At 46.3% G+C, this 27,741-nt stretch overlaps 2 protein-coding genes and 1 long non-coding RNA gene across 6 annotated transcripts in view; all 3 read right to left on the reverse strand.

Moving 5' to 3' along the window:
- The window catches only part of LOC119458019 (uncharacterized), a 78,419-nt gene extending 51,335 nt beyond the window's left edge, over positions 1-27,084 (reverse strand). Inside the window, exons 1-3 of one of the 3 annotated variants that reach the window (XM_037719809.2) lie at positions 26,555-27,079; positions 24,354-24,458; positions 21,300-21,592 (exon numbers count right to left, since the gene is read on the reverse strand). In XM_037719809.2, coding sequence (XP_037575737.1) covers positions 21,512-21,592; positions 24,354-24,458; positions 26,555-26,806 — 438 coding nt within the window. In that variant the 5' untranslated portion in view covers positions 26,807-27,079 and the 3' untranslated portion in view covers positions 21,300-21,511. Of the gene's footprint in view, positions 1-21,299; positions 21,593-24,353; positions 24,459-26,554 lie in introns of those variants that run through there. The other 2 variants (XM_049670649.1, XM_049670648.1) reach the window with 2 other exon arrangements.
- LOC125946749 (uncharacterized) lies at positions 3,075-15,916 on the reverse strand. The gene is made up of 3 exons (XR_007467845.1): positions 15,733-15,916; positions 6,496-6,600; positions 3,075-3,180 (listed from the first exon to the last, which is right to left on the reverse strand). It is a non-coding gene; the product is annotated as an uncharacterized LOC125946749 (long non-coding RNA).
- On the reverse strand, positions 7,410-11,742 carry LOC119458853 (uncharacterized protein K02A2.6-like). 2 transcript variants are annotated; one of them, XM_049670644.1, is made up of 2 exons: positions 9,280-11,742; positions 7,410-7,865 (listed from the first exon to the last, which is right to left on the reverse strand). In XM_049670644.1, exons 1-2 carry the CDS (start codon positions 11,558-11,560, stop codon positions 7,465-7,467), a joined length of 2,682 nt encoding a protein of 893 aa, XP_049526601.1. In that variant the 5' UTR covers positions 11,561-11,742; the 3' UTR covers positions 7,410-7,464. The 2 variants fall into 2 exon arrangements, with proteins under 2 accessions (XP_049526601.1, XP_049526602.1); XM_049670645.1 differs by having other exon boundaries at positions 7,739-8,605.
- Positions 27,085-27,741: the final 657 nt, after the last annotated feature.

Here is a 27,741-nt window from a genome sequence, read left to right on the forward strand (position 1 = left end):
TTTCGTTTGTCTCTCTCTCTCTCTCTCTCTCTCCACACTTGAATAAGGCTGCTTCCTAGATAGCCTGGATTGACAACTATGGCATTCTCCCGAGAAGCTTCGTACTGAATGTTGACCAGCTTGCATTGTTTTGTGTTCTCAATCAAGAAGCACAGAAAAACGATGCACCACACATTGTGGGGGTTGTGGTAGCTCTGTATTACCGTAGCTACTGGCCTCCCTGGTTTTCTTAGTCCTTGTTGCTTTCTTCCGAAACACAAGAATTATATTATGAACCGTAATCTAACTCAAACTACGGTTTTGCTTAGGCTAAGCAATATTGTGTATATTGTTTTTTCATAAAAGGCAACGTTGACAGAAAAACAATGGCCCCCACACAGCACTGCAAATTTAGTACACATTAACCCGCGCTTGTAAACGTTTTTCCGATTTATGCTGAGGTCCGGGCCTATTTAAGAAAGCTCACTGAGAGTCACAGTGACGTTATAGATATGAGTGCACTTCTTCAAGCGTATGCTGACCAATGAGTGGTTTGCATACTATGCTACGTAAGAAAGTTCGAAGCTGGCACGTCGTGGTTTCCAAGTCATTGGTAATAATAAAAAAAGGCAGCAGTAATTGCGATTTATTATAGCTGTTGAAAGTGCGTAGGACTGTGTCTTCGACACCGAGGTCTAGACCGGCCTTCTAGTACGCGCATGGCACGGCGGCGCTCGCACCATTTCGATAAGGTGTACTGAGCTGTGAAGGATGGTTATCAGACATTTAAATTCCTTCTAAAGGGTTTGCCGAATGTTTCGTGCTGTTGTCATCGTCATTGTCACCGACAAACGCGAACATTGAAACGGCGATTGGCTTAAGCGCACCGGCGCCGCGCGAACGTTACAAACAGACAGCGGAGGCAGGCTCAAGCGAGCAATGAACGCATCACCACTTGAGTAAACGTGGCAGGGCCTACGTGAGCAAGGTTTAAAGTGCCTATATGTTTGTCAAGCTGTGGTTGCCTAGTCCATTCCCAAATCAGACGGAACAAACGCATGACTGTTTGCATTGTGCCTTATATATACATGCTTACTGCATCACTAAAAATACAACACTGATGCTAGAGAACACTTATATTAAAGAAAGAAACGAACAGTTTGAAAAACCCGAATGCTATAGACCATTTTCGTGGTGTAGTTTGCGCTAGCGCAACGAGATGGCGCCTTCGGCGGCACGCTGCAGGTTGCCCCAGCGCAAGCGCACCAATGCAAAACCATTACCGCTATTTCCCGGCTACAGTGCAAGCGGATGTCGGAAATGCAACTGGGCGTTCGCTAACGCACTGCGATTCATGCTGCGCAGTGTGGAGCGGTAGAGGGAAGACGTGTGCGAGAAAATTGCGAATTGCACACTGAGGAATAAAATGAATCGGTGTGAACAAGTTCACGGACTGCTGCTATGCATAAGGACTGCATGTGTTGCCGGCCCTTCGCGATGCATGGCTTCGCCATGAACCGGTGTCACATCTCATGCTACCTCCTGTTCGATGCGGTAATATTACAGATCCCGGGAAACAAGCTTATGATGCCCTAGCTCCGGTTGAACCGGCAGTGCCACGCAACGCGCCCGTCGTCGTGAAATTTAAGTTTCACGCACTTTCGCCTGACGACGAGTGTAGTTCATATTGACGGACAGTAAATGACGTTGGCTTAGGTTAGGCAAACAGAAGAAACATACCAGGTATTCACTGATTGGCACTAAATTTCACTTTCCTAACCAAATGCACACTTTATCAAAACCAGGAAGGCGCGGAAAACATTATGCTCATGATAACATGTGATCATGTAACAAACGAAAACGTCAAAACAGTATTTACAGTATTTCGACAACAATGAATTCTTCATTGCTGCACAGAAAAATTTGCAGTCTTGCTCGAAAGGCGAAGCATCGATTGCTATATCAAATTATTAGACCGCTGTACGAATCAAGGATAGTAGCTTTATGGGCCTTATAAACTTGTAAACAAAGGCATACTAACTAAATTTACAAGCATTACGTCACGCGTGCACGAGCAAACAACAACACATCTCACGCGATGACCGCGGGAACTCGTTGTCAAAACGCTGGAGTGAGGAAGCGTGGCGGCAGCAGCGAGTGATTTGACCTTCGTGCTGCCGCTCGCCTCAACGCGAACTAAGCGGCGAACACACAGCGCTCACGAAGCTATCAGCACTGGCAATATGCACTCCTTGCAGATGGCTTTCAAGATATACGACCCGTGCGGCCGCACCATACGTAGCAGCCGCCGGATCTGAACGCGAGGTTTTTTTTTTCCACCGCCATCAAATCAAAGGCGGCCGTCGCAGCTAGAATGGAACCCAGGACGTCAAACTCAGCAGCGCAATGCCATAACTACTGAGCTATGGCGCAATAAGGAAGCTCATTCAATAATATTGGCCTGCAGGAAGGCGGCGACCATGAAGCCACCCACCATTTTGGCTATCCCAGGCTTACCGCCGGAGATCATTTCCTTGATAGGCATCGGTGCGGTGGTCCCTTATGGGCAACCAGCATGCGCTCAGCAAACTTCTCCTCGGAAGCACAATACCGGTGCACTTCAATTCATGACGTCATGCTACCCAGCCCGAATACCACAAAAATTAAGGGGGACGCTCCCGAGTAAGGGGCGGCGATTTGGACATCACCGTTATCGCCACCTCGAGCACGGAGTGCAACCTTCGTTAGGTGGGAACTATTCGGCGCGACTGCAGCCGCATCAAGCGACGATCAGGAAAATCCGGGAGTTTTCGCAAAGAAAGCGCCACTTCGAATAACATAATGAATGTAACTGCCGAGATCCAAGATATAAACGGTCAGGCTTGGGTTGTGTTCCAGAAATACAATCGTCATTGGTGTGCCCAAAAGTTGTTAGTGGTCGAGGGTCACCGCAAACATGTGTGTTATCAGCTTAAAATGACTTTACATAGTGACCACAGCGATTCTGACCTTTATTCAATCCATAATTTTATGTTCAAGCTGCGCATGAGCGCTTGTCATGTTTTACAAACAATATGATCGTCTACAGCGGCATAATAAAAATGACTTCAGGTGGCATTATTCCTAGATGTGTCTACACATGGCATGATAAAGCATCAGGTGCCCATAGTACAGGAACCCTGCCTGGCACAGTCCATTGGCCTGTAATGAAAAGGATAATATGTAAATGTAACAAGCGCAATCAGGAACACAGTAACAAGCGAAAAAAAATATTTTCTTGTACGTTAGCGGTACTGACAAATCTAAATGCACGTTCATTATCTAAACGCACTTAGTGCGACTAAGATTTCGAAGGTGGGAGTTTGCGCAAGAACAATATTCATATAAATATTTTGTTATTCTAGTCTAATTCGTCATTTATTCCGAAGTGCCAAGGATGGGAGTACTAAGAAACTAGTGAAATTGTGGTTTAGAATTACCCTCTCCAGCAAAATAAACCAAATATTACTGCTATCTGTTCAGTTATATTTCTGGGCAGTAAATGTTTACCCTGAACAACATTTTTTCTTGCAAAATCGGACATTTATTATTGTGCGCATTCAAGAGGACGTACGTCCCTTTTGTAACAGGTGAACTTTACGTGTGCGCTTTTCTGCACACTTCCAGAGCGACAAGCATTCAAAGTGATGACTGTGTCAACGCCCCTACTATGGTGCGTCTATATATATATATATATATATATATATATATATATATATATATATAGTCGCGCGTCAATTCCTGCTCCCATACCCTCCGTTGCTGATGTCGGTGAGAGTTTGTACTGAACCACTTTTCGCCCGTAGCTTCGCGACCTATTTGGATTGACGTCGGTCTTTGTGCTATGTTGGGCTGCCGAAATTTGCTCGAATATAGCCGGTATTACGTGCATGCGTAATAATTTCGGTGTATTCAGTATACAGAACTTCTAGAGTACTTGCAACACTGAATATCGACAATGGTAGTTTCTCCAGAAGGAATTGAATGTACAATGTATTCCTCTGTTAAAGAGGACAGCACGCCGAACTTTTTTTCATCTTTCAAGTGCAGAAGCATCCCAATTAGCAGCAGACGTCGTCTGGTAGGCAGCGCTGCTACCTTTACATACTTCTCTCACCACTGCACCGGCATATCTTCTGCCCGCTGCTGCAGTGCCGACAAAGTGAGAATCGCACATCGGCATCTTTTCTACAGCGTGTACTAGCGTACTAGCTAACGTTAGACAAGCTCTCCACGATTAAATATGGAATATACGACGACGTAACCAATAGTATGCTGTTGCGTACTGCGACAAATTTTTTTCACACAGCAACTATGTATAAATAGATGACATCTAAACTTTTTAATTACCGAATGGAGGGAGCAAATTTTGATAGGGAAGTCATTGCATTCTGAAAGACCGGATTAAGTGGCTTTTAGTGCACTACGTAGAGCGTAAGTATTTTTTTGACGCGTTATAAAGGGAACGCGCGAAATATGAAAATAGCCGCATGTTTACGCATAGCCGTACAGCAACACCAGAGGCTACGCGTGGCGTGACTCGAACTCTGCTCATTGCCTGCCTCCGGTGCCACGTGAAAGTGGCGAGGCATCGGTTGTGGAATTAGTCACCGCGAACTGCGAAATGCGTTTTCCGTTGGGCGTTCCAAGCGGATACAGTAGCAGCTCCATTGAGGAAATGAATAAAAGCAACAGTTCATTTTGCTGCAAAAGAAGAATAAAGAAAAAGTTCAATCATTTCATGAAAATTAAGGGGGACGGGCAGCGTAGCCATCAAATTGCTGACGATAGGCTATTTTTATGCGTATGCATGTGAATATTATCACACTGCTTATTCAAAAATGTCTCCTTCCGCCGCCGCGTAGCTTTGTCATTTGTATTTACACCGTTGCGTTGCTGCGCATTGCTTGCGGAATTCTTTGCACACTTGCTTTGTCTTTTCCTTGAAGTCTTCCGATGTATTCGACGGCGTGTCGTAAACACTGTGCTTGAGGTAACACCACAAAAAGAATGTAAAAAATCGATATTTCAGGTCGGGCGACCTTGGTAAGGCGCCCACTGCACCCGATACACTTTTGCGGAAAAACTTCGTTGACCAATATCTGAGCCTAGTTGCTAGTATGTGCTGGCGCATTATCATGCTGATATTAACCTTCAAATTACTAGAAACAGGCGTGTTTAAGAAATAGGCACCAATGATCATTTTCAAGAAACATTAGACGTAGTGCTTCCCTGCGAGAGTTCTGTTGAGACAAAAAAAAAAAAAAAAAAATGGGGCCAATAATGGCACCTTAACATTAAAACATTAACAGACCGCTGGACTGGTGCTTCGCTTCGGCAGCGCAATGTGGATTGGTATTGCTTCAATAGTGAACGCCGTTCACATTCGCACGTGGATTGCGTGAAAAGCGCGCTTCATCAGTTCACAGAACATTGCTCAATGTGTCTTCTATCTCGTGTGTCTTTATGCGTAACGAATTTACGATATACTTACAATACTGAAGGTCTCGAGGCTGCAGTGCTTGGTGTAGCTACACGTGATAGGGGTGAAAAATTTCTTTTAACACTCTCCCCAGTGCAGCCTTGGACACGCCAGCCTATTCACAAATGACATACTGTATCTACAACGTGCCTACAGTAAAAGCTATATTACCAATTGCCGCTGCAAGTTCTTGAACTTCTGCAAAAGGCGCACCTGCATTTCAAGCAGCCGCGGACGCAGCGATAAGCGTCTGCAACGATCTTGGGCAACTTGGGCAAAAACCACGTCTACTGTTTCACGCATGTCACACCTTAGCCCTCATTTCATGCTTTTTTTTGCTTGGCTACGACGAGAAGAAACGACAGGGCTCGCTTTTGTTTACTGTAGATTGTTTTCCGTGCCTCTTGTCATACAATGCCACTGCGCACTGCATCGACTCGGAGCGCCACACGGAAAAGGAAGCCCGCAGTGACCTAACCTAACCTAACCTAACCAACCATAACACCGATGCCTCACCGCTGTCACGTGGCTGCCGAGCCAGGCACCGAGCAAAGTTAATTCTTCTGAGTCACACCTGGGATCGCTGGAGTCGCGGCGCGTAATCATGAGGCTTTTTCCATGTTTAGCGCGTTTTCAATATACCTCTGAAAAATTTATCCGCGGGACTAGCTAGCTCACTGAAAACATCAAAATCGGGTGTTTAAAGAATGCAAATACAACTTTCCTATCAATACTTGTGCCCTTTGTCGAGTAAAATGTTCGGTTAATAATATGTAATATCGATGGTTCGAATATGAAAATAACACTCCCGGGTTTGTCGCAGGTGACTGCTGACATAATACCATTAGTTACATCGCCGTATACCCTACAAATTCTTTTCAAGAGCTTGAATAATACAAGCTCGGACACGCTGCATAAACGTAAACTGCTCTGTAGCTATAGTGATAATACCAGCAGTGGACGATATTTCCTGTAGAGTAGCTATAAATACATACATCACTTCCAATTGGCGGGCACGTCTCCTCGGAATAGGTAACCGAGCTGTTGCAGGCGCTCTCGACGGTGGTGAACTCGACTCTGATTACAAGGCCTTTGGACAACTGCATCGAATGGAAAAAAAAGGACGGGATGATGCGATGCCATCGTAGCACGCACGCATACGTATTCACTGCGAAAGACGTGACGTAGTCAATGACACTCGTCGGCAGAAGCCTATGGCACACGAAAAGATTGAGAAAAGACAAACCAAAGTGAAAAATATAGCCACAATGCGCAGAACAAGTAACATACTACAATGCCATCGACACACGCGCTCGACAGTGAGAATGAAATTTCAGAATAACCTATACACTGAATGAAAGGAAAAAAGTCATAGGGTGTGGTGCCATAAATGCAAAGCTTCCCAAGCCTTCGAAATAGAAATTGTCATTTCTCACTGCTGAACAGCACACTCAGTTTGTTCAATGATGTCTGACTCTTGCGAACATGTATTTCTTTTGCCACGAAAAATGTGGCAGAAATAGGAAGCTACGCATTTTTCGCGTTTTGAGGCCTTTTTATGGGTGGAGCTGTAAACTATTCCCTGAAGTCCGGGACAGTCAGGTGGAATGCGAAGGTTAAAGGGCGAGCTCCGACCGTTCTAGTAGATGTAACGTCGGAGGACGGCTAGCCCTCTTTACCTAGCCCACCAGGGTATTGTGCCTGCCAGTATATCGGAGGTTAGATATCAGTGAAACATTGTATCATAATCCGGCTGTACAAGATGCAAAGAAGACAAAATATAGAAAGAAAACAGGACTTCACTGACGTTTCGGTAGCGGCCGAACCTTCTTGCGTGAGGACATTCCTTTTCTTGCGTATATTTATACTAACCTGCCTATATAACTGCGATAGAGCGAACAGGCAGCATTCCAACAAGCAAAAGGATGACCGTTTATTTCACAGTGCACTTATATAGACACGGATCACCTGATCCATAACACAAGGAATGCGCGCACTGGGTGCGCACTGATATGCGACGTCACGCTATAACACTTCTTCCCCCTTAGATTAACTTCGAAAGTCACTGGGTTGGTATCTGTTCGGGGGATGTCGCACACGGGCACTACGACGAAGAATTGGCAGCTCGGCTGTAGGTGCAGGGTCTGGCTGGTTCGAAGAGCCGGGGGCAGCTGTTCCGGGCGTGGGCGATTCAGGTAGCGGAAGCTGCTGATTTGCAGACTCTTTCGCGCCTGGAACCCCGAGAGGTGGCACGGCGACTGGCCCACTAGACATCGGAGCAGACGGATGAGCTGTGTCTTCCGAGGCTGTAGGAGCAGTTTGTACTGGCGGAAAGCTTGAGGAACCCGAGCTTGCGTAGCGGGCTCTGATGTGATCCACATGCGTAAATCGCACAGCCTGCGACACTTTCACCAGATAGGTTACGGGACTAACAACTTGCGTCACGACACCATCGTCCCACGACACGCTTTCACCTCGCACAGTTTTGACCCACACAGCGTCCCCCACAGAAAAACATCGAGGAACCCCACGCGACACATCATGGGTTTCTTTCATGCGCTGTTGCTGCTCCCGCATGGAACGCGTAAAATCTGGTTTAAGCAAAGAGAGCTTCACCCGTGGCTGTCTTTTCAAAAACAATTCTGCCGGGGTCTGGCCAGTGGTACTGTGTGGAGTATTCCGATAACTCATAAGATAGCTGTCCAAACACTCCAGGAAGGAATGCTTATTGTGGCTAAGTCCGTCATGTAAGACCTGCTTCAACAGAGCTTGTTTGGTTGTCTGCACTAAACGCTCGGCCGCTCCGTTAGAAGCGGCATGATACGGCGGCGTCTTAACATGCCTTACACCATTCACACTCAAGAACGTTGAGAACTCTTCCGAAATGAATTGCGGTCCATTATCACTCACCAGTACCTCGGGTAGACCGTAAGCTGCAAACACACAACGTAACTTTTCAATGGTTTTGTTAGCAGTAGTGGATGACACAGGCCAGACCTCGATCCATTTCGAGAACACGTCGACGAGGACTAACAACGCCTGGGAGCCCTTTACAGCATAGTCCACGTGCACGCGTTGCCAGGGTCTTGTGGGATAATTCCATGGCTGCAAGGGAACAGGTGAAGCCGCGTTCTGAACGGCCTGACACACCCGACACTGTCGAACGTAGCTCTCAATCGAAAGGTCGAGACCCGGCCACCAAACAAAGCTTCTTGCGAGCGCTTTCATGCGGCTAGCTCCCGGGTGGTCTTCATGCAATTGATGCAAAACCATTAGCCGAAGCTTATCAGGTATGATCACCCGTGATCCCCATGTTATGCATTCTTGCTCTACTGATAGCTCATCGCGACGTGAATAAAATGGTCTCAACTCTTCGGAGCACTGCGAAGGCCAGCCATTTAGAATGAAGTGTGTCACGCGAGATAAGGTGGGATCACGTCTGGTAGCTTTAGCCACGTCATCAGATTTTAGTGGCATGCTGTCAAAAAGCAAGAGACACTCGGGAGGCTTGTCGGCCGCTACAATAGGCCGTGGTAGCCTGGACAGAGCATCAGCCACTTCAACGTTTCTTCCTTTTCGATATTTTAGTTTATATCTATATGCTGCCAACGTCATTGCCCATCTTTGCATTCGAGCTGCCGCAAGGGTAGGCACAGATTTGTCTTGGCCTAATATTCCGAGCAGTGGCTGATGGTCTGTGTAAAGAGTGAACTCTCTTACATACAAGTAGCGGTGAAATTTTTTTAGCCCAAACATCAGTGCTAATGCTTCCCGCTCACCCTGAGCATAGTTCTTCTCAGCTGATGTAAGTGTTCTAGACGCAAACGCCACTGGCCTCTCTTGTCCCTCTGCAGTCTCATGAAAAAGAACAGCACCCAAACCATAGGGCGAAGCATCACATGACAGCGCAATTGGTTTCGCTACGTCGTAAAAGGTGAGCACAGTACTCTTCACAAGCAACTGCTTCGTAGCAGCAAAAGCTTCGCTACACTCCCGTGTCCACGACCACTTTTCGCCCTTGCGCAACAGACGATACAATGGTTCTGCCACGCAGGCAATGTTGCTTAAAAACTTTGCGTAAAAGTTTAACATGCCTAGATAAGCCTTTAGCTCTGTTTGACAAGTGGGCTCTGGCGCTTCCGTGACCGCTTTTATCTTTTCTTCCGTGGGATAGATACCATCAGCGCACACAGTGTGACCTAGATAAGTCACGGTGTCCTGAAAAAAACGACACTCTTCTTCTTTCAGAGTCACGTTGTAATCATTAAGCCGCCGCAGAACTAGTTCCAACGTCTTTTGGCAGTCGGTGAAGTTTTTTCCGGACACAATGACGTCATCTATGTAGCAACCTACGTGCGGTATGCCCTTGAGCACCTCATCCATGAATGACTGAAAAATGGCTGGCGCGCTGGCTACACCAAACGGTAACCGCTGGAACTCGAAAAGTCCCATGTGCGTGTTAATGGTTAGCAGTGGTCGGGACTCGGTAGCGAGCGGAATCTGCTGATACGCGGCTGAAAGATCCAGCACACAAAACACCTTGCCACCCGCTATTGCAGAGTACAAGTCTTCCGGACGAGGCAATGGGTAGTGGTCGGTCTTTAGCGCGGGATTTATTGTTACTTTGTAGTCCCCGCACAATCTCAGTGAGCCATCTTTTTTCTGAATCACAACCACTGGCGTTGCCCAATCGCTTTGCATCACGCGGCGTATAACTCCGCTTTTTTGCAGCCTTTCCAGCTCCTTTTCTACGTTATCTCGTAGCGCATATGGAACGTTTCTGGCCTTGCCAAAGACTGGCGTACAGTTCTGTTTAAGAACTATTCTTGCTTGGTAGTTCTTTACTACTCCGGGTTGCTTAGAAAACCCCCCTGGGAACTTTTGTTTCACTGCTTCCACCTTGCTAGCGTCGCTTACATTTACGGACAACACACTTTTCCAGTCAAGCCCTAGCATCTCGAGCCAATTTCGCCCCATCAGCAGTGGAAGCTGTTTGCCGTGATCTTTGACAATGATAACTGGCAGTCGTAAAGACTGCTTTCCTGTCGTAACGATAACGTTGCATTGCCCCTTCACTGGAATGGGTTCCCCAGTGTATGTTCTTAGGATGACTCGTGATGGCTCGCACTTGACATGAGGAAATGCGTTCAGCTTAACACTCTCAGGAATTAGGGTTACAGCAGCTCCCGTGTCAATCTGCATGCAGATGTCTTTCCCTTCTACGTTTACTTGCACTTCGTATCCAGAACGAACGGTGTTAATAACATGGTACACATCTAATTCAGAGTCACTATCAGAGCAGTCCACCACGTTCGCAGTTTTTAGTTCTCTGCACTTGCTGGGACACACCTTCTGTAAATGGCCGATTTGTGAACAGCTGTGACACTGGACATTCTTATACCAGCAAACACTAGCGGCATGCGCCTTGCCACATCTTTCGCAGATTCGCTTGACGTCCTTGAATTTCCGAAGCTTCAATTTCTTTTCAGTTCCCTGAACTCTTATCGCCATGGCATGCAGCGTCGCTTCCTTGCCTTCTGCATGCAGTAACGCTGTTTGTCGCGCAGCCTGCTCCCGGTCCAAGGCTATCTTGCACGCCTTTTCAAAGGTTAAACTGTCTTCAGCAAACAAGGCGAGTTGCGTTTCTTCGCGTCTTATGCCTGCCACTAATCTGTCTCGCAGTGCGTCTTGCAGGAACAGACCGAAATCGCACTTCCTTGCTAAATGCTTTAAGGCCACTATGAAATCCTCGACGCTTTCTTGTTCCTCTTGTGCTCGCTTGTTAAATTTGCAGCGCTCGGCGATCACAGAACAGCTTGGGCTATAGTGCTTCGTCAACAGCACTGTCACCTCTTCGAAGGATTTGTCCCCAGGAACGGCGGGTACTACCAAACTTTTGAGCACCTCGTACGTTCGTGGTCCTATCACGCTCAGAAATACGGCCAGCTTCTTTTCCTTTTTGATATCGTTTGCAGTGACGAAATGCTCAAAGCGTTCTAAATAGGATTCAAAATTCTGCTCCTTCTCGTCGTACTCGTCTAGCTTCCCCAGTCGCGCCATTTCCAGTGCAGTGACGGTATACTTATCGGTTCGCTCTCCCGATGACTGCGTTGACTCGTTGCTGTGGTACCGACGATTTCAACCGTTCCGGGCCAGGGCTGCCGCCGCCTTCCTTTCCGTGGCTGTCGACCGCCGACTGTCTACGATACTGCTTCAGCACTGAGCTAGTGGAAGCGGGCACATCCCATCTTCGTCGCCAGTGCGATAGAGCGAACAGGCAGCATTCCAACAAGCAAAAGGATGACCGTTTATTTCACAGTGCACTTATATAGACACGGATCACCTGATCCATAACACAAGGAATGCACGCACTGGGTGCGCACTGATATGCGACGTCACGCTATAACAATAACCACTAAAGGCGCGCATCCAAAGTTGTGTCATGGCGCACACATCTGCTCTGTGGAATGATACAAGAAATAATGACATAAAACAAGTTCATCATTGCCTTCATGAAAGTTAACTCGCGAGCACGTGGCGAATGGCCTCATCGTCCGCATGTTGCTTGACGTCGCAGCAAGGGATGAAAACGAAACATCGCGATTGCTACAAACTGCATGCACCCTCTTTTGCAGGTTTTCTTCGTTCTGTGTTGATACTGCATGCGAACGCAGAAAAAATGAATAATCTGATGCTACATGTCATACTCTCCGTTAACTGCGATTGCCTTCAAAGCTACGATAGATAGAGTCCGTTCGTATGAAATCTGAATGGCAACTTTTGTTCACGTGCGCGAATCAAATCATATCAACGTGAAGAGACGTTCGGGACAGGGCCTCATGAAAAAAAATATGTGGTTGATCCCTCTTATATAGGAATCGGTATAGAACACGAAAGTGAAACGTGTCTTCACAGAAGTAGTGTAATGTTTATTGCACATTGATATATAATGTCTATTGGTGTTTTGTGGCTAAAGCGCCCTTAGGCGTTGATGCACCCACGCTGACGCCTGGTGGCACGTCTCCTCCATCACGACTACCAACGTCGATGACCATGAGCAACCGTCGTGCATATGGAAGCTGCACTACGCTGCACACGCTAGCACAACGCGAAAGACGAAGCACGTAACTGACACACTAATACAACGCGCAAGACAAAGCACGTAACTGAATCGTCACCGAGTCAAATCAGCGCGTACAGCGCGTCGTAATTGCAGCCTCCGCGATCAACTTCAGAAACATTTTCAGAGCTAATTGCGGAGGCCACGCTCCGCTGTGCTGAGTACGGTGAACGCCACCTAGGTGGCGTTGGTAGTGCTTCTTGATGCCAGCGTCCCTTCGAATGCTGGCATCGAGGCGTCGTAGTGCTGAGACCACCGAAGCGTTCACTGTCGGTGCGCGTTAGTGTCATAATGCAGTACTTCTCTTTTCTGCTCGTAGGCGGCGGCACCGCCCCGAGCAAGAGCGCGGGTACACGGAGGAGTGTTAGATATATAAGGCGCGTCTGTGTAGCCTCTCTGCAAATGCGTTTGTGGCGCAATGGGTTAAACGCTCGGCGATCTATCGTCGCGGACCGAGAGGTCGTGGGTTCGATTTCCAAATTTTGCATGTTTGTGGAACTTTTTCTTCTGGTTTCTTTCTTTGTATTATGTTCGTGTACATTGTAAGCTGACGTATTTCCGTGACGGAAATACGTCAGTGAAGTCTTGGTGGACCCCGGCATAAAACACTTTCGTGTTAAAAAATAACTTTAGGTGACCTTAATGTTTTCTTTACGTGTCTTTAACGGCGCTAGCCCTTAGAATTTGGGTTAACCCACGTCTTTCTCCTACCACACCCAGAGGAGCTACTGACGACGTGTCCTAACGCACCGGCGAAGCGCGTGTAAGGACACGAACAAAGAATGGCTAACACTCCCGTAAGCAATGGCGCATTCCCCTGAAAACGCTGCCACCCCATTACGACGACAGAGGAGAAGTGAAATTATACGCTGTTATGATGAGCGGTCATGGAGGCAGCTGCAGAAGACGACGACGCACGCGTGAGCAGGGAGACGAGCGCGGTTGCGCCGAGGGACGCCAACGAGCCAGCTGTGGAAGAAGAGGACTACGCTCGAGCCATTGCTAATAGTTAATCATAATAATGATGAGAAAGACCTGACGGTTGATTGACCCTTTCTTTAACTAAACTGACGCTCCTATATCATGTCTATGCTATACAACTCTTAACTTGAAACATTCCATGCGTTTAGATGGGTTTTTATTTTTGTCACGGTTTCGGAGATAACTTCCGGTTGCCTAAGACCGACTTCCGGTGCGCTTCTTGAGAAACGCAGTGTCGCTTGGTGCTAGTGCCATAAAAAGAAGGGTCAGCTCCTGTCGTATTCTTTTTGCGTCTGCCTGCGGCGTCTCGCCGAATGCAGACGCAAAGAATGCAGACGCAAAGACGTGCTGACGACTAAGAGATGCGTTCAAAATCTTCCCGGCCCAAAGAGATTTTGAACGCATCTCTTAGTCGTCAGCACGTCCCCGTCTGCTGGTTTTAAATTCCGTGTCCTTGTAATCTGGCTTCGTCTTGTCGTAGAGAAACCTGTAATCGCGTACAGTTTCCTGTCTCCCTATTGGAATCTCCTTAACGATGTAGCGAGCGCGCACGGAGAACGCCACGGAGCGAAAAGCGGACGTTTGCGCCGTCGCCGCGGGAGGCAAGCCGGGGCAAGCCGACCTAGTTACGGCTAGCATTCCTGCGTTGGTTGCGGCAGCCGGAGAACGTCGCAAAATGGATCTTGCATCCATTCTCTGCACGGCAAGGAAACCTTGACGGGCGCGAGCACAACTACCCGCGCACGTCAGTCTGAGAATCAAAACGGTGCACGGCAAGTCACTGCGCCGCTACGTGAACGTGCCTTTATCCCGCAGGCGTGAAAGCGCGCGCGTCAGCCGCCGCTGCGGCGCCTTACGCAATGTGTGTAACTCGCGGCAGCAGGGACGTAGGCGACAGACACTAGTATGGAAGGTTATGTTTGCCCTGTCGTACACCTATTTCCTATTTGGCCTATCGCACACCTTCGAGCAGCACGAAGGTAAGCGATACGGGTTCTCGAGAATAAAAGCTTCGCTGTCGATGAAAAATTATTCCTTGTCGGGACATCTTGTAAGGCACCCGAAGTTTTGCGGCATTTGCTCTCGGCATTGAACTAACACTGAGGGTAGCAGATGCTAGGGTGACGCTGAATTATTGTACAACTCGATGCACGGGAACGATGAAGCAAGGACGTCATGCTGCCAGTGTATTTGTTGCAAGGAATATTTCACTAAGCTGGCTTTCTTTTGTTTGAGGGACAAAAGGAAGCAACAGTGGTTCGTAGGTCCGAATTTCCAACATGAAAATATCCTAGAAGAGGTCTGCACATTTTACGTGTATGCATTTATCATCTGTCGCATATACTGGGCAATTGCTGCTTGCGTACCTTGAATCTGCGACTTTCACCTGTTAAATAAACCAAGGACTCCAACTGTGAATTTGTGAAGCCAATCCTAATCTGATAAGTTTAAAGAACGGAAGTGGTGTCATGCAGCATTATCATTAGAATAAGAAACCGGTGATATGCTGTGCTACAAGTCGGAATTGGAGAAGATGGCGATGCACAGTATGAAGGTTATGATCTATGACCGGCGAGATTCAGCAGCGTGATCCACTGATACCAGTGTCGGAACAGAGCATACCCTATGTCACGCCGGATCTGCTCGGCCCGAATGCACAGCACGACAGCTTCGTTTTACGAGGTTGCAGGCTCAATGCCGGCCGCGGTAGCCGCATTTAAACAGGAGCGAAATGCAATAACGCTGGTCTACGGAAACATTTGGTGCAGTTTAAGCAACACCAGTCGGTTAAATTATTCTTTATCCCCTATACTATAGCGTCCCTCATATTATGGACAATTTGACATGCAAAACCTCAGAATTTAGATTAGGTAATAATTGCATAAGTATGTAGTGCAGGATGCCCTTTGGTGTCTATTAGTTCTCGAGGCAGAAGAACTGATCAGCGCTATTGTATGTTTCTTTCTCTTTTCGCGCTGCTAACCCCAATGAACAATTCAGATATAATAAGTTTGTTTTTAAGAACTACATTCAAGAAAAGCTAATGAGGCGTTCTTGATATCTTAGTGCTAAATTAAATTGAAAGCACATTGAATTGTTGCTGATCCGCAAACAATAGACCACTGCTTACCTGAGCGGCTGCCCGAGTCATATTTAGAAGAGTGTTCAGGTTGCCTTCATCCGGTTGAATAGTGGCGTTGTGTAGGGCTTGGTGGGCGAAGTACCGGTACGTCAATGAAGTAAGCGAGCTTTTTGGCGCGAGGACGCAGTCGCCAGGCTTTTGCTCTTGTTCCGGTTTCTCGAAGCATCCTTCGAAAAAGGTCGGCCACTTCGGATGTGACAAAGGCTAAGGACAGGAGCGCGAGCAAGAACTTGAACATTGCGTATTGTCGCAGGGGCGTAGTTTCCGTAGCGAGCACACTTGCAGGAAGGCGGCGGTAAACTTCGGAACGAATACCAGTGGTGGCCGATATTTGAGGTTGCTTTGCCCGGTTGGATTTGACAGCGGGCTAGTACGAACTGCACGGCTGGTTTTAACGATAGTCAGATGGGGGCGCTGGTGACACTGATAAATCGACGATTTGTTTTTTTTTTGCGTTAGAATGGCCTATCAGAGTGGTGGGAGAAAATTTGGAAGGTGTTTAGTCACTGCTACGATATGATAATAACGAAGAAAAAGCAGAGGAAATGCTCGCTGCAAAAAGAAAATGAATGAGTGTAAGCTTTATGACTAGGACCATGTGAGCATGTGGCAGTCTCGTCTTATTGCAATGAAAAAGCACCACGTTTTTTTTTATCAGCTGCTCGCTCCCAGGCAAGGAACACTTTCTTGCTGCCCGTCAAGAAGATTGTCCATTATGCTGTGTCATCATGCATAGCAATGGCTGAGGATTACACGGATTACGCGGAATATAAGGGAACGGAAGCGGTTGTCGAAGGGAGAACGCAGGCAATGCATTATGAGGTTTTACGGGCTGAAACAACAATCCGATTAGGAGACATGTCGTATTGGAGTACTCAGGAATATTTACACTACCTGAGGTTCTTTCACGTGCAGTGTAGTGATCTACGTAACAAAAACTTTGGTGAGAAACAATTAAAGTGAACGATAAAGAAAAAAAAAGCGTGTCTTGTACGCAATCTGCGGAAGACTGGACTTCGCTTGCGTCAGTGTGAACAGTTGCGTTTAGGGTGAACTTTTTTGCTGTCTTCCCTACGTAGGTTATGCGAGTTATGCCTGTGGTTAGACCACTGGAAAACGTCATGAGCTGGCGTGCATCGTATTGTTTCGTCCTACTGAGTCATCTTTATCTCACGCTCCGCAGTGTCTACATGCCATACGTTAACATAGAAAGAAAAAAATAATTATGCTGTTCTCCCACAAAGTGTGCGATTTAATCTTATGTGGTGAATTTTACGGGTTGCTGGTTTCGAGCTTAGGTTGGGGTAGGGAAAAGTGTTACATATAGCCCAACCTGCCTGTGCAAGGTGAGTTTCGTGTTTGACGAAGACGTCAACACGACGGTGCAACCATGACAGCATCACAGCGACGGCGACAATGTCATTTCTTCGACGACGATGACGTGATGCCAACAGCATGACGTCCACTGCGAAGAAGGTGCTTGTTCATCGAGCAAGGTCACTGCTACTTCTGCGTCTCCTTTTCAGCAGCACCAAGTTCTAGCCTCGGAGCCATAGGGAAAGGTGCGTGGGGAGTTGCTCAAAGAAAATTGCGCACAATTGCAAAAAGGAAATGGTTGCCATGTCACGGGACGGACACGCAAATTATTCTGTATGCACTAGTTGACAAGTAACATTGAGTATGCGCCCTAATTAAGAGAGCGTGTGGCTGTTGCGCTGTTGAACCCTGATTGAAATTTCGCTACCATCTTGTTTTTTTTGTTGAGGACGTCTGAGACAATTCCAGGCAGGCCAAAATGTGGTGGCGACACTGGCGAAAAGAAGCAAAGAATGCTTCGCATTCAAAACAAGTCGCATATTTAGAAACCCAAAGCAATCCAAAGAGTGCACAGTAGGCTGGCCGACAGGGGAGCATCGGAGCTCATTCCGTGCTGCGACCACGCCAGTGGCTCACGTCAGAGCAGTCAGGCATATGAAAACAAAGGTAAAAATAATTTTATGCTTTTACTCCCTGAACAAGAATCACGTGTAGTTCCATCAACACCAGGTAGTCCAGAAGGCCCCCGATGCGGCGGTGTGACTTGGCCTTCCCGTCCCGACGTGGGACCGGCCCGCGGTCCTCCCGCCGTAAAAACGGGGGGGGGGGGGGGGGGGGGGCGAGGACTTCTTCAAGACCTCGATAAATTTGACTATCTGCCTACCTACTGAAAGATACGTGTATGGCAGCTTCTGTGTGCACGTCCTAGCCATCCACAACTTTTCTTTTTGAGGAGTGGCACTGCCGTAATCGAGAGGCTAAGGTAGACGACGAAGATGTGCACGTCTGAAATGACCCCAGCAGTAGAGCAGCGCACAAGTATACCGGCGGAGAATCGGTAAGGCTGCCATCGACACAACATGCAGAAACAAAAACGGTAATCTTGTAAGATATTTTCGATTGACTAGTGTAAGAAACAAGGCATTTACTCAAGCGCTGTTCGACAATACATGGGCTCTACATGCGCTTCAATGAACACCAGGACTATTGTAAGTAGCTCCTTTTCCGCTGATTTTCTAGAATTGTGATAAGTAGGCAGAGATGGTATGTGAATTGTATACGTGCGGCAGCCCTATCGCCTTCACATCTGAGCACTTGTGCTCCGAGGTGCTTCTCAGAGGTGACACCATTTATTAGCGGCATAAATGTCCTTGGCGCTGGCGGTTTTCCTGTTTCCGCACCATATTTCCCTGTATGGCGCTCTACTTGATAGTTAAATTTTTATATTCTATGAGGCGTGCATCCTGCAGTGGACATAAATATAGGCTGATGATTATGATGATCCGATCAAGCGTAATGAGCTATGACAGGAAAACAAACGTACGAAAACGAATTATTAAGGAGACTTCCGTGAAAGCTGCACAAATTTGTTCTGCCGTTTTCGCAGTATTTTGCCAAAGCCTGATGCAGGCTTTCCTATTAATATCGCATTGACAATATGTCAAAAAGTGGCATAGTTTTGTTGTCGGTGGGCATGTTGCCCTTAGGCTACCTGTAGCGTCCTGTCCACAGGACACCACGCGCGTTGTGCTAAAACAACAAGGCCGTGAAATATAGCCAGTTGTTAACCAGCATACTCTAAATAATACTTGTCGTATTGGAGTATCCGTCGTGTCCGATTGTTTGTGAAATTGAGCTTCTTCAGTGACTTCCGCATTACGTGTACGTAGTTACGTGTAGTGTAGTTACGCGTTGTAGTAATAATGACAGAATGTCTTACCAAGATATACCTCTAAAGTACGTCTCTAAGCGTTCCCGTGCCGTTGCTGCTAGTACGCTTGAAAACCGCTAATAAAAATAATACTGCGCAGCAAAGCATTTAGATCCCGAGGCGCATTGCGCAGTAATGTCGGAAACAAACTCATTGAATGCTCTACGACAGAGGCGTTTAGAACCAATGATAATCAGTTTTATAAAGTCCTCCGTAATATATGCCCAACAGAATACCGGTGTTCGAATGAGCTGTTTCATGCCGACTCGGAGTACTCCACTGGTACCAGTAGGTGTGTCTCAACCGTTCAATGAAACGACGGGCACCGATCGACGCTCAACGTGGGATTGGGCGCCGAAAAAATGTGCTCTAAAAAACAGACAAATTTCTCTCTGCGAAAAAGAAAACTTTTTTCATCTTAAGCTTTATGAAAGGGAACATGTGAGCCGGTGGCAGTGTCGTTTCGTTGCAACGAAAATGCGAAAGGCTATGTTGTATAAGTTGCTCGCCCCTGCGGCAAGGATTTCTTTATTGCTGGCCGCCAAGAAGAAATCCAAATATGTTGTGCAGTATGCATTAGATCATGATTATACTGATCATGAGGATTAAAAGTCGACTGACATGCTTGTACAAGAGAGAATTCAGACATTAACTTCTCGTTTTACTTGCGTAAATCGCAACCCGATTACGGTGCCGCCGTGGTAGGGGACTCCGGAATAATTCAGACCAACTAGAGTTGTTTATTTTTTCATCGTAGTCGACTACGTAAGAAAGATATTGGGTGGAAACAATTTGAGTGAGCGATAAAAAAAATAGGTGTGTCCTGTATGCATTATGTGGAATACTTGGCTTGTGCTTCGCTATTGGTAACCAATAGCGAAGCACAAGAACACCAAGAAGCACCAAACCTCAGAATTCAATAATTCAGTTATTGACACGAGAAAACACGCCTAAGGGTGCAATTTTCTTTAGTGTTTAGCGTCAACCTAAACGAAGCACACAAAGACGAGAAACACACAGCACATTCGCCACTTGGAAATAATTTTTATGTTCAGCAAACAAACACATTTTCAAAAAAAAATTTGGAAGGTGCAGGAAAAGGTTTGCGGCCATAGTGAAACAACTTGATGATATGGGAAATAAATTCGTCAGAGAACTGTATTCACAGCATTACACATGTAATACATTCTTCAAGACTGCGCAAAATATCTAGTCGTCACTCACACAAGCATCATCACTCAATATGAAACACTTCCATAAACTGGCGTGATAGTCTGTCACCTGACCTAGTAAGGTTTCGGAATTTAAAATGAATAGGCTAGTATGCAGAAGTTGGACGACGTGCTGGTAAGTGCAAACTAGCCTTATTCTTGACCTATTAGTCATTTTACGGGTCAATCGTTTACGCAGTGGCCTATCTACAAGACGTAGGCCCTTCTGAAACGGAGGGAAAGTGCCAAATGAACGCCAATGGTGTAGAAATTCTAAGGCAATTAATGTCTTATTTTTTTTACCACACAATGAACTTAACGAGACCCACCACGGTGGCTCAGCAGCTGTGGCCTTGCGCTGCTAAGCAGGATGTCGCAGGTTCGATTGCCGCTAGCGGCAGCCGCAAGGCATGGAACTTTCACGGCAGAAAGCCTCATCTTAGCAAATTTTTCCCTGCATTTCCCTACCGTGGCGTGCTCATAATCAAATCATTGTTCTGGCACTAAAATCTAATTCCTTCCAACAACGATACCTCTCATACATTATGCGCTGCAATAAAGAATTTATCCTTGCAAGAATGTTTTCATACGCTGTTTTGAAGAAGTTTTGATTTCAAATATCGTGACAAACCTTCACTGTGCGGTGAATCAGTCATTCACAATTTGCCCCCTTCTCCGTCACTTCCTACACACGACGTTCCCTATGACGTAAGCTCAGTGGTCCACCACAGGATGAGACGTTTACAACTGCCGTCCTCTTCCAACAATCTCTTTCTTTGCTTGCGTGGTGTGTGTTGTGCTTACGCATTGTAAGGAACCCCAGTGAAGGGTTGAAAACTGGAGTTTTCGCTGTGGTTAACCTTCCTGCCTTTCTATTTTCTATTGTATTCTTGTATTCTATTGGATAGTATTCTGCGGTACTTTTTTCTGTTGTATACCGTAATTGTGTGTTCGGTAATGTGGTAAAAATACGGTTGCAATGGTTTCCTTGCCTTGTAAAAAAAGAAAACAACAGTTAAAGTAACTGCATATTTGGAAGAAATGATCAGTTGTGCTTGCCTTGTTTTGCGAGAATCAACACTGTTCGTTATCAGTCGGCGTACAGTGGTTTCTGCTCGAAGGCTTGTTAGAATTACGCAAAGAATGAAATTTGACACAGCACTGCGAGAACACCAAAATTGCGCTTTATTCGATGATTGCGCTCATGTATGTGTTCGATGTTTATGGTTTATTCGATGTTTGCGCTATACCAGTCAAAAGTCTTGCGCACATTACAGAGTTATAATTTTTTTTGCGAAATATATAATCACTACTTGCGTGGTCCACACCGGGCATCTTCAAGCGTCAGGTTACCAGCGAAGAGGAATCTTGCCTGACACAGTCCATTCGCCTGAAATGCGGGAGAGCAGACGCAAATGCAACTGGCTAAAATGACAGCATGCATAGAAGCCCAAATTAAAGCTCCTCATAAATCTTGTTGCTCATAAACATTCAAAATTGTTGTATACTGGGTCACTGATTCTATACGAAGTATAATTGTGCCCTTTTATGCAGTAATATTAAATGAACGTTTGCGCTCTAACAAACCGCGTTTACATCGTTTGGGGCGTATATTGTCCCCAAACAGTAATCTTCATCTGCTTTGACTGCGTTTCATTTCTTTTAAACACTGCAATCCTTACTTTCATGTTAGGAATGCCATGCCACGCCGATTATGCGTATTGTGTTCGTGAGCTCGAACAACCGGGCATGATTATATAAAAGAAAAGCACTTAGATAGATGATAATTATTGAATGGAGACAAGATAAGCTCCAAGGAAGACAATCTTTTCTTAGAGTGCGATCCTTGGCAATTGTACGTAATTGATGAAATGGGACCGCGAGAAAGAAACCGTAGTAAACGCGGCACTGTTGAAAGTTATGGACACCAAATTCAGACAACAAACAAACAACGCTTTCAAACGATACCGTTTTGAGCGCGCTACTAGTTTTCGAACAAGGCCAACGATGACAACATATTTACCCTCTTATTCTAGAACGTTTCTGGTCTCGAAATACTACCTCGACTCAAACGTAGATGCTAGCGAGCGTCACCCTTTGAGAGAAGTAGCCATTGCGCTTCATTGGCTGTTTGTAACCGCTCTGGTTCATAGCTGATGACAATAAATCATGATTATCATAATCAACATGAAGTGGAGGAAGACCTTCATTCCGAGAATTGTTTGAGAATGCTAGGGTGATTTGTCCAGCCTGACAGAAAATCCAGTTGAAAATCGCTATGGTGTTGGATTACCTGAAGTATCTGACGAGACTATGATGAGATGTACGTTTGAAAGGGACCGTGAATCTTATTGCAAGGTTGTGCAACATGAAAGCAGCGATCAGCTAGCTATTGGATTCTCTCGCTGTCAACCGCTCGCTTTCTTACTGCAACAGAGTTTGTGATAACCCGATCGTAAAGATTATATCTGCAGCGCAAAACCCTTAAGCGTCAGAAGTGCGTGGACAAAAGTGACAAAGGAGGTTGTGTGATGACTAAAACACTTCACTCTACGGGTTATCTACCTTTCAGGTGCAAGTGTGATAGTTCACCTATCATCGTAAATTGCCTGCATCGAATACAGAATACCTGTAATTTTCGACACAGAAGCATATTGTGTAGTGACAGAGAGATCATGAATCGTTGACAAGTAAACGTACTACACCCATAAACAGTAATTTCTGTGACGGCATTTCGTATATAAGCATGGATCTAAATTTTATGCGGCTGCTAAAACACTTGATGCACTGCTACCAAAATCTAAGTGATTAAAGTGAGCGGCTAGTCCCTGACTATTTGAGCAACACCATAGGGACGGGGCAACAGCCGCTTATACAGAACCTGTGTGAAAACACCTTTAACCATTCATGATGGGGTGCCGCCGAAACCACTGAGTTCGCGACTTTGAGATCAACGGTTCGAACCACGTGTACATTAGCAGTTACTTTTCTTTTTTTTCTAGGTAGTTGACGGGCCCCGCCCCCAGATACTTCTTACTAAAAAGTACTGTTTTGCACCAACAGCGGTTAATTGCAAGGAAACACTTCAGGTTAGAGGTGAGCGAAAGGACAGCACATCATCTGGCATCCAGTGGTAGGCTTGCTTGCAGTAGTTGGTTTTGAGCACCTGGCAACCTGCACGTCATTTGCTTCGGAGAAAGTTGGAGTGATCAGGTACTGTGGAAAAATAATGCAACTTCATGACGTAGACTAGATAGAAGCTGGAAGAGGGATACCTCGGACTGATGCGTTGGAAAATGCATTTTTGGCACATTATAATATTCTACACGATTTATATCCCAATCACCAACGTGTTAACTTCTGTCAACGGACTGCAGGCATGGAGCAGAGCCTTGCCAAGCACGCTGGGAAATGGTGCACTTGAGCACTGATGAAGAACGTTCATAGTTTTTGTTTGTTTTGTGTGTAAGGATACTGATGGCCCCTAACACCGCTATTCGGTATTAATGAGCAATAGTGCTACTTAATAACTGCGACTCAGCGGAGGCTGTGAAAGCTTTGGCTGGCCTGGCCGGTCAAACACTTGTCGTATTGTGGTCTCATCACCTCAAGCTTTTGGCTTAGAATCCTGCAGTGTAGGGCTGGCGCGGCGGCCAGCCAAGTTACGTCACTGACAGAATCTTGATTTTTTTCTGTGGAATGAAAGGTTACACGGTCATTACATTTATTTGTGGTGAATATATTATGCAAAAAGGTATCACTACCACGTCAGATGAAATATTGCTCGTGTGACTGCGATGTCTTTCCGAAGGACAGGTACAATCGATTCAAAAGAAACGATTGGGCTGAAGCTTCTTTCGTATTGGGATTATATATTGGGACAGGCGGCTTTGGTCAATGCATAAAATATTCAACAGAAAAGAAAATTCATGGAAGAAACCAAAAGGCATTATGTTGCTCTTGTATTTCACGGTCATGTGTTCGTTTGCTCATCTACGGCCTTTCATACAGCCAAGTCGGAGGTAAACATACTTCCGTTTTTTTTTTCTAAAGTGAACCGATTTGCCACTCGGTGCTATGTATTTCTTGCCCTCTCCTGTCATTGTCATTTGGCGCTACACATATTCCCGGCAGCTCCTTGGAAGCGTTACCTGACTGCCATGTGGCGAGCACTGCTCCCTGGAATAGACGACAGAGCTGTTGCAAGTGCTCTCGACGGTGGTGAACTCGACTCTGACTACGATCCCGTCCGAAACCTGCATGGAATGCGAAGAAAGAAAGAAAGCAAAACACGCCATGACCAAGACGCTGGAGTAATGTCGCATATATACTCCAAATTATTTGACAAGCCGAGCTGAAAGGTAGAAGCACAGGAAAAATGACGCATGTCACAAGAAGATACCCGCCGAGGTGGCTCAGTCAGCTAAGGCGTTGCGCTGCTGAGCACGAGATCGCGGGATCAAATCCCGGCCGCGGCGGCCGCATTTCGATGGAGGCGAAATGCAAACACGGTCGTGTGCTTGCGTTTTAGTGCACGTTAAAGAACCCCAGGTGGTCAAAATTAATCCGAAGCTCTCCACTGCGGCGTGCCTCATATTTAGAACTGGTTTTGGCACTTAAAATCCCAGAAAGAAGTCACAAGAAGATACCCTGACACCGCTGTGGTGAAAGGCAGCTGAAAATTCCAGCCCACAGGAAAAAGAAAACAAATGCTGTCCTGCAGTATTAAGACGCGCACTATATCAACACGGCTGCCTGCAAAAAATATTAAAAGTGCGAAATGTTAGGAAAACCACATTTGAAAACGCCTAATGTAATGCAGTGTACGTAGTTCCAAACTCACCAAGCCATCTATTCCCTGTAACGTTCCCACTCTGATGGAATGACGAATGGGACTATTCCATCATATAAAGGGTGTGCCTGCTAAGTAAGCTCAGCCTGAGGATTATATTATGCCAAGGCACTCAATGGATTACGTCACCAAATGCACGTTGCTGGTTGTTATATGGAGCAAGTCATTATTTGTTGAATTCTGTTCGAATATTTATTTAGGTATAAATCACTGAGTCCGCAAGTTTTAATTACTTTAATTACTTTTAATGAGAAAGTCGTAGAGCGTGTACGGAAAGATCTAATTCAGCAACTTTAGACTTTCTATTTATTACGTAATTGGTTCTTCCGCGTCCTAAAGCAAGCCAGCGAAATATGGAAAGAGACACGTGACATGACGGCATGAGCGCCGCGATTGCAGTGCTCTCAAACATGCCGCGTGTAAATGAACAACGCATTTAGCCTGGTGCATTGTCGCTTGATAAGCGACAGGGCAGAGGCGCAGATGTTGACAGCGTGATTTCCGTCAGTGATACGCTTTCGTGGCGACGGTTATGAGAGCAACCAGCAGCCAAGGCACCATACTAGACTAAGTGCACAAAAAAGTCGCGTGCAGTGGCTGTTTTATACCGTCGCAGTTATCACTGCTCCCATTCGCATGCTTATCAATAGCTAAATAACATGGGCTGGTTTGCTTTGTTCTGAGTACAGCAGTGTCCCGTGTTCAGAACTTGTGAAGGCGTGAAAAATTCAGAATTAGCTGTAGCGTTTCGCCGGTCTCATTAACTCTGTGTAACCAGTATGTGCTTTTATTTTGCTGCAAAGTCAATCATTCTCTATTGTGGCACGCTGTCATAATGTAAACATACGCTAAAGAACGCACTGTGGTTATTTTGACTGCTTGACATATCACTAATCTTTATCCACTTCGCTGATCACTGCAGCACCGCAATTCCTCGCGACCTGATAACTGTTACTCTCTGCGGGAAATTCAGACTGTAACGTTACGTACACTCTTCAATGTTCGAAGATGCGCGAGGGGACCCAGACCATTGATAACCATAGGACGAGCACTTGCTATCGACTGTTTGTGCCAGCCTATTAGGTAATCAAAGGTAGCTCATTTTTAGTTTTCGGAACTAGCGCAGCAGGTAGCTTCCGCGCAATGTTATTGAGTGTTAAAAAAGAACCGTTATACCACGGCTGCTGGTTATGCAATCGAAAACAAACCCATGCGTGCAACAGATTCGACGGAACAGTTAGCGTCGCGGATGCATGCAGTCAGCGAGACGGCCCAGTATGCGATGGTGTTGCACACCTCTTTCTTTGCTTTGGTTTAACGCTTTTTAGTTCTATGGGAAATAATGAGATGCTACAAAATTAAAATCTTGCATACTATAGGTCAACAAAAAAGAAAAGCGGCTGATATGGTCCAGTTATATGGTTGCTGCCACTCACAAAGAAAAGAAGTTATTAAAGTACACAGTATTGACCGGCCGGTAACTTGACGAGTACAACTTACGTGAGTTGCTGCTCGAGTCACATTAAGAAGAGTGTTCAGATTGCCAACATACGGCTGATGAGCGACGTTCTCGAGGACTTGGTGGGCGAAGTTTCTGTACGTGTTCGAAAGAAGCCAGCTTCGTGGTAGGAGGACGCACTCACTTGCCTTTTGTCGCTGGTGAACCTCTTCTACGCAATCATCGAAAAAGTCGACCATGTGGGACGCAACAAAGGCCGAGCACAGCAACACGAGAAAGGTGAACTTGAACATTGCGTCTCGTCGTAGGCACGTCTTTTCTGTAGAAAATGAGACTGACAGGAAATTGTCGTTCAGGCACGGAAGTTATTCCAGTGCGGGCAGATAGAGGACAGAGCGTCGACTGGGTGCGTTTGATAGCGGTCAAAGAAGGGCCCGAGGTTGGTTTAGCCATGTTTAGACAGTTGACGGGGCCGCTCTTGGCTTTGATAAGTTAACGCGACTGAGTGGCTCTTCCGGCAGATTTGCGAAGCGCGATGGTGGCAATAAATGCTTATCTCGATGCCTCAGCGGGAATGATATACTACTCGCACGGTGCAAGAAATATAATTTAGGTGTTAACATTCAATACGAAGACGCCGCCAGATAGCGTTGGAAGCTGCACTCTTGTAAGGGTGCGACTGTGTTCACAACAAATCCGTGCAAGGGCGGGGACTCGCCTCGATGACCGTTTCACCATTTTCTTTTTTTTCCGCCCTCTCTGTGTGGTTAAAGTCCCTATATAAAAAAAGTACCGCCATCTACTCTTTCCTCCCCCGTCTCATCTCCTAAAGCGCTTGTCTTTTTCTTTACTTTGTGCTTGCGCAAGCAAGTCGACAGTGGCGCACCTAGAAAGTCCAAGTTGAAGCTTTAAGGCCGGGCGCGCACCGCCACCGCCAGCGAATGCGGCTGCGCAGTGTGATTTTCAACATGGCGCTGAGGCGGAAAAAATATATAAAGAAGTGAAAGCGCGCGCTATCATCGTCGAATCGGAAGTACAGGAGAGAGAGAGAAGCGGCGTTGATCAAAAGATGGCGGTACTTTTCTTATATAGGGACTTTATGTTTGGTGGCGTTCCCACGACGCCGGCGTTGGCACGGAGAACACACTGGGCTGGTGGTGACTAGGCACAACTGTGGCTGTTGTTAAGTGATCGATGGTGTTCCTAATCAAACGCATCATTGTTTTGA

The sequence above is a fragment of the Dermacentor silvarum genome, chromosome 7, assembly GCF_013339745.2.
Source record: "Dermacentor silvarum isolate Dsil-2018 chromosome 7, BIME_Dsil_1.4, whole genome shotgun sequence".
Lineage (NCBI taxonomy): Eukaryota > Metazoa > Arthropoda > Arachnida > Ixodida > Ixodidae > Dermacentor > Dermacentor silvarum.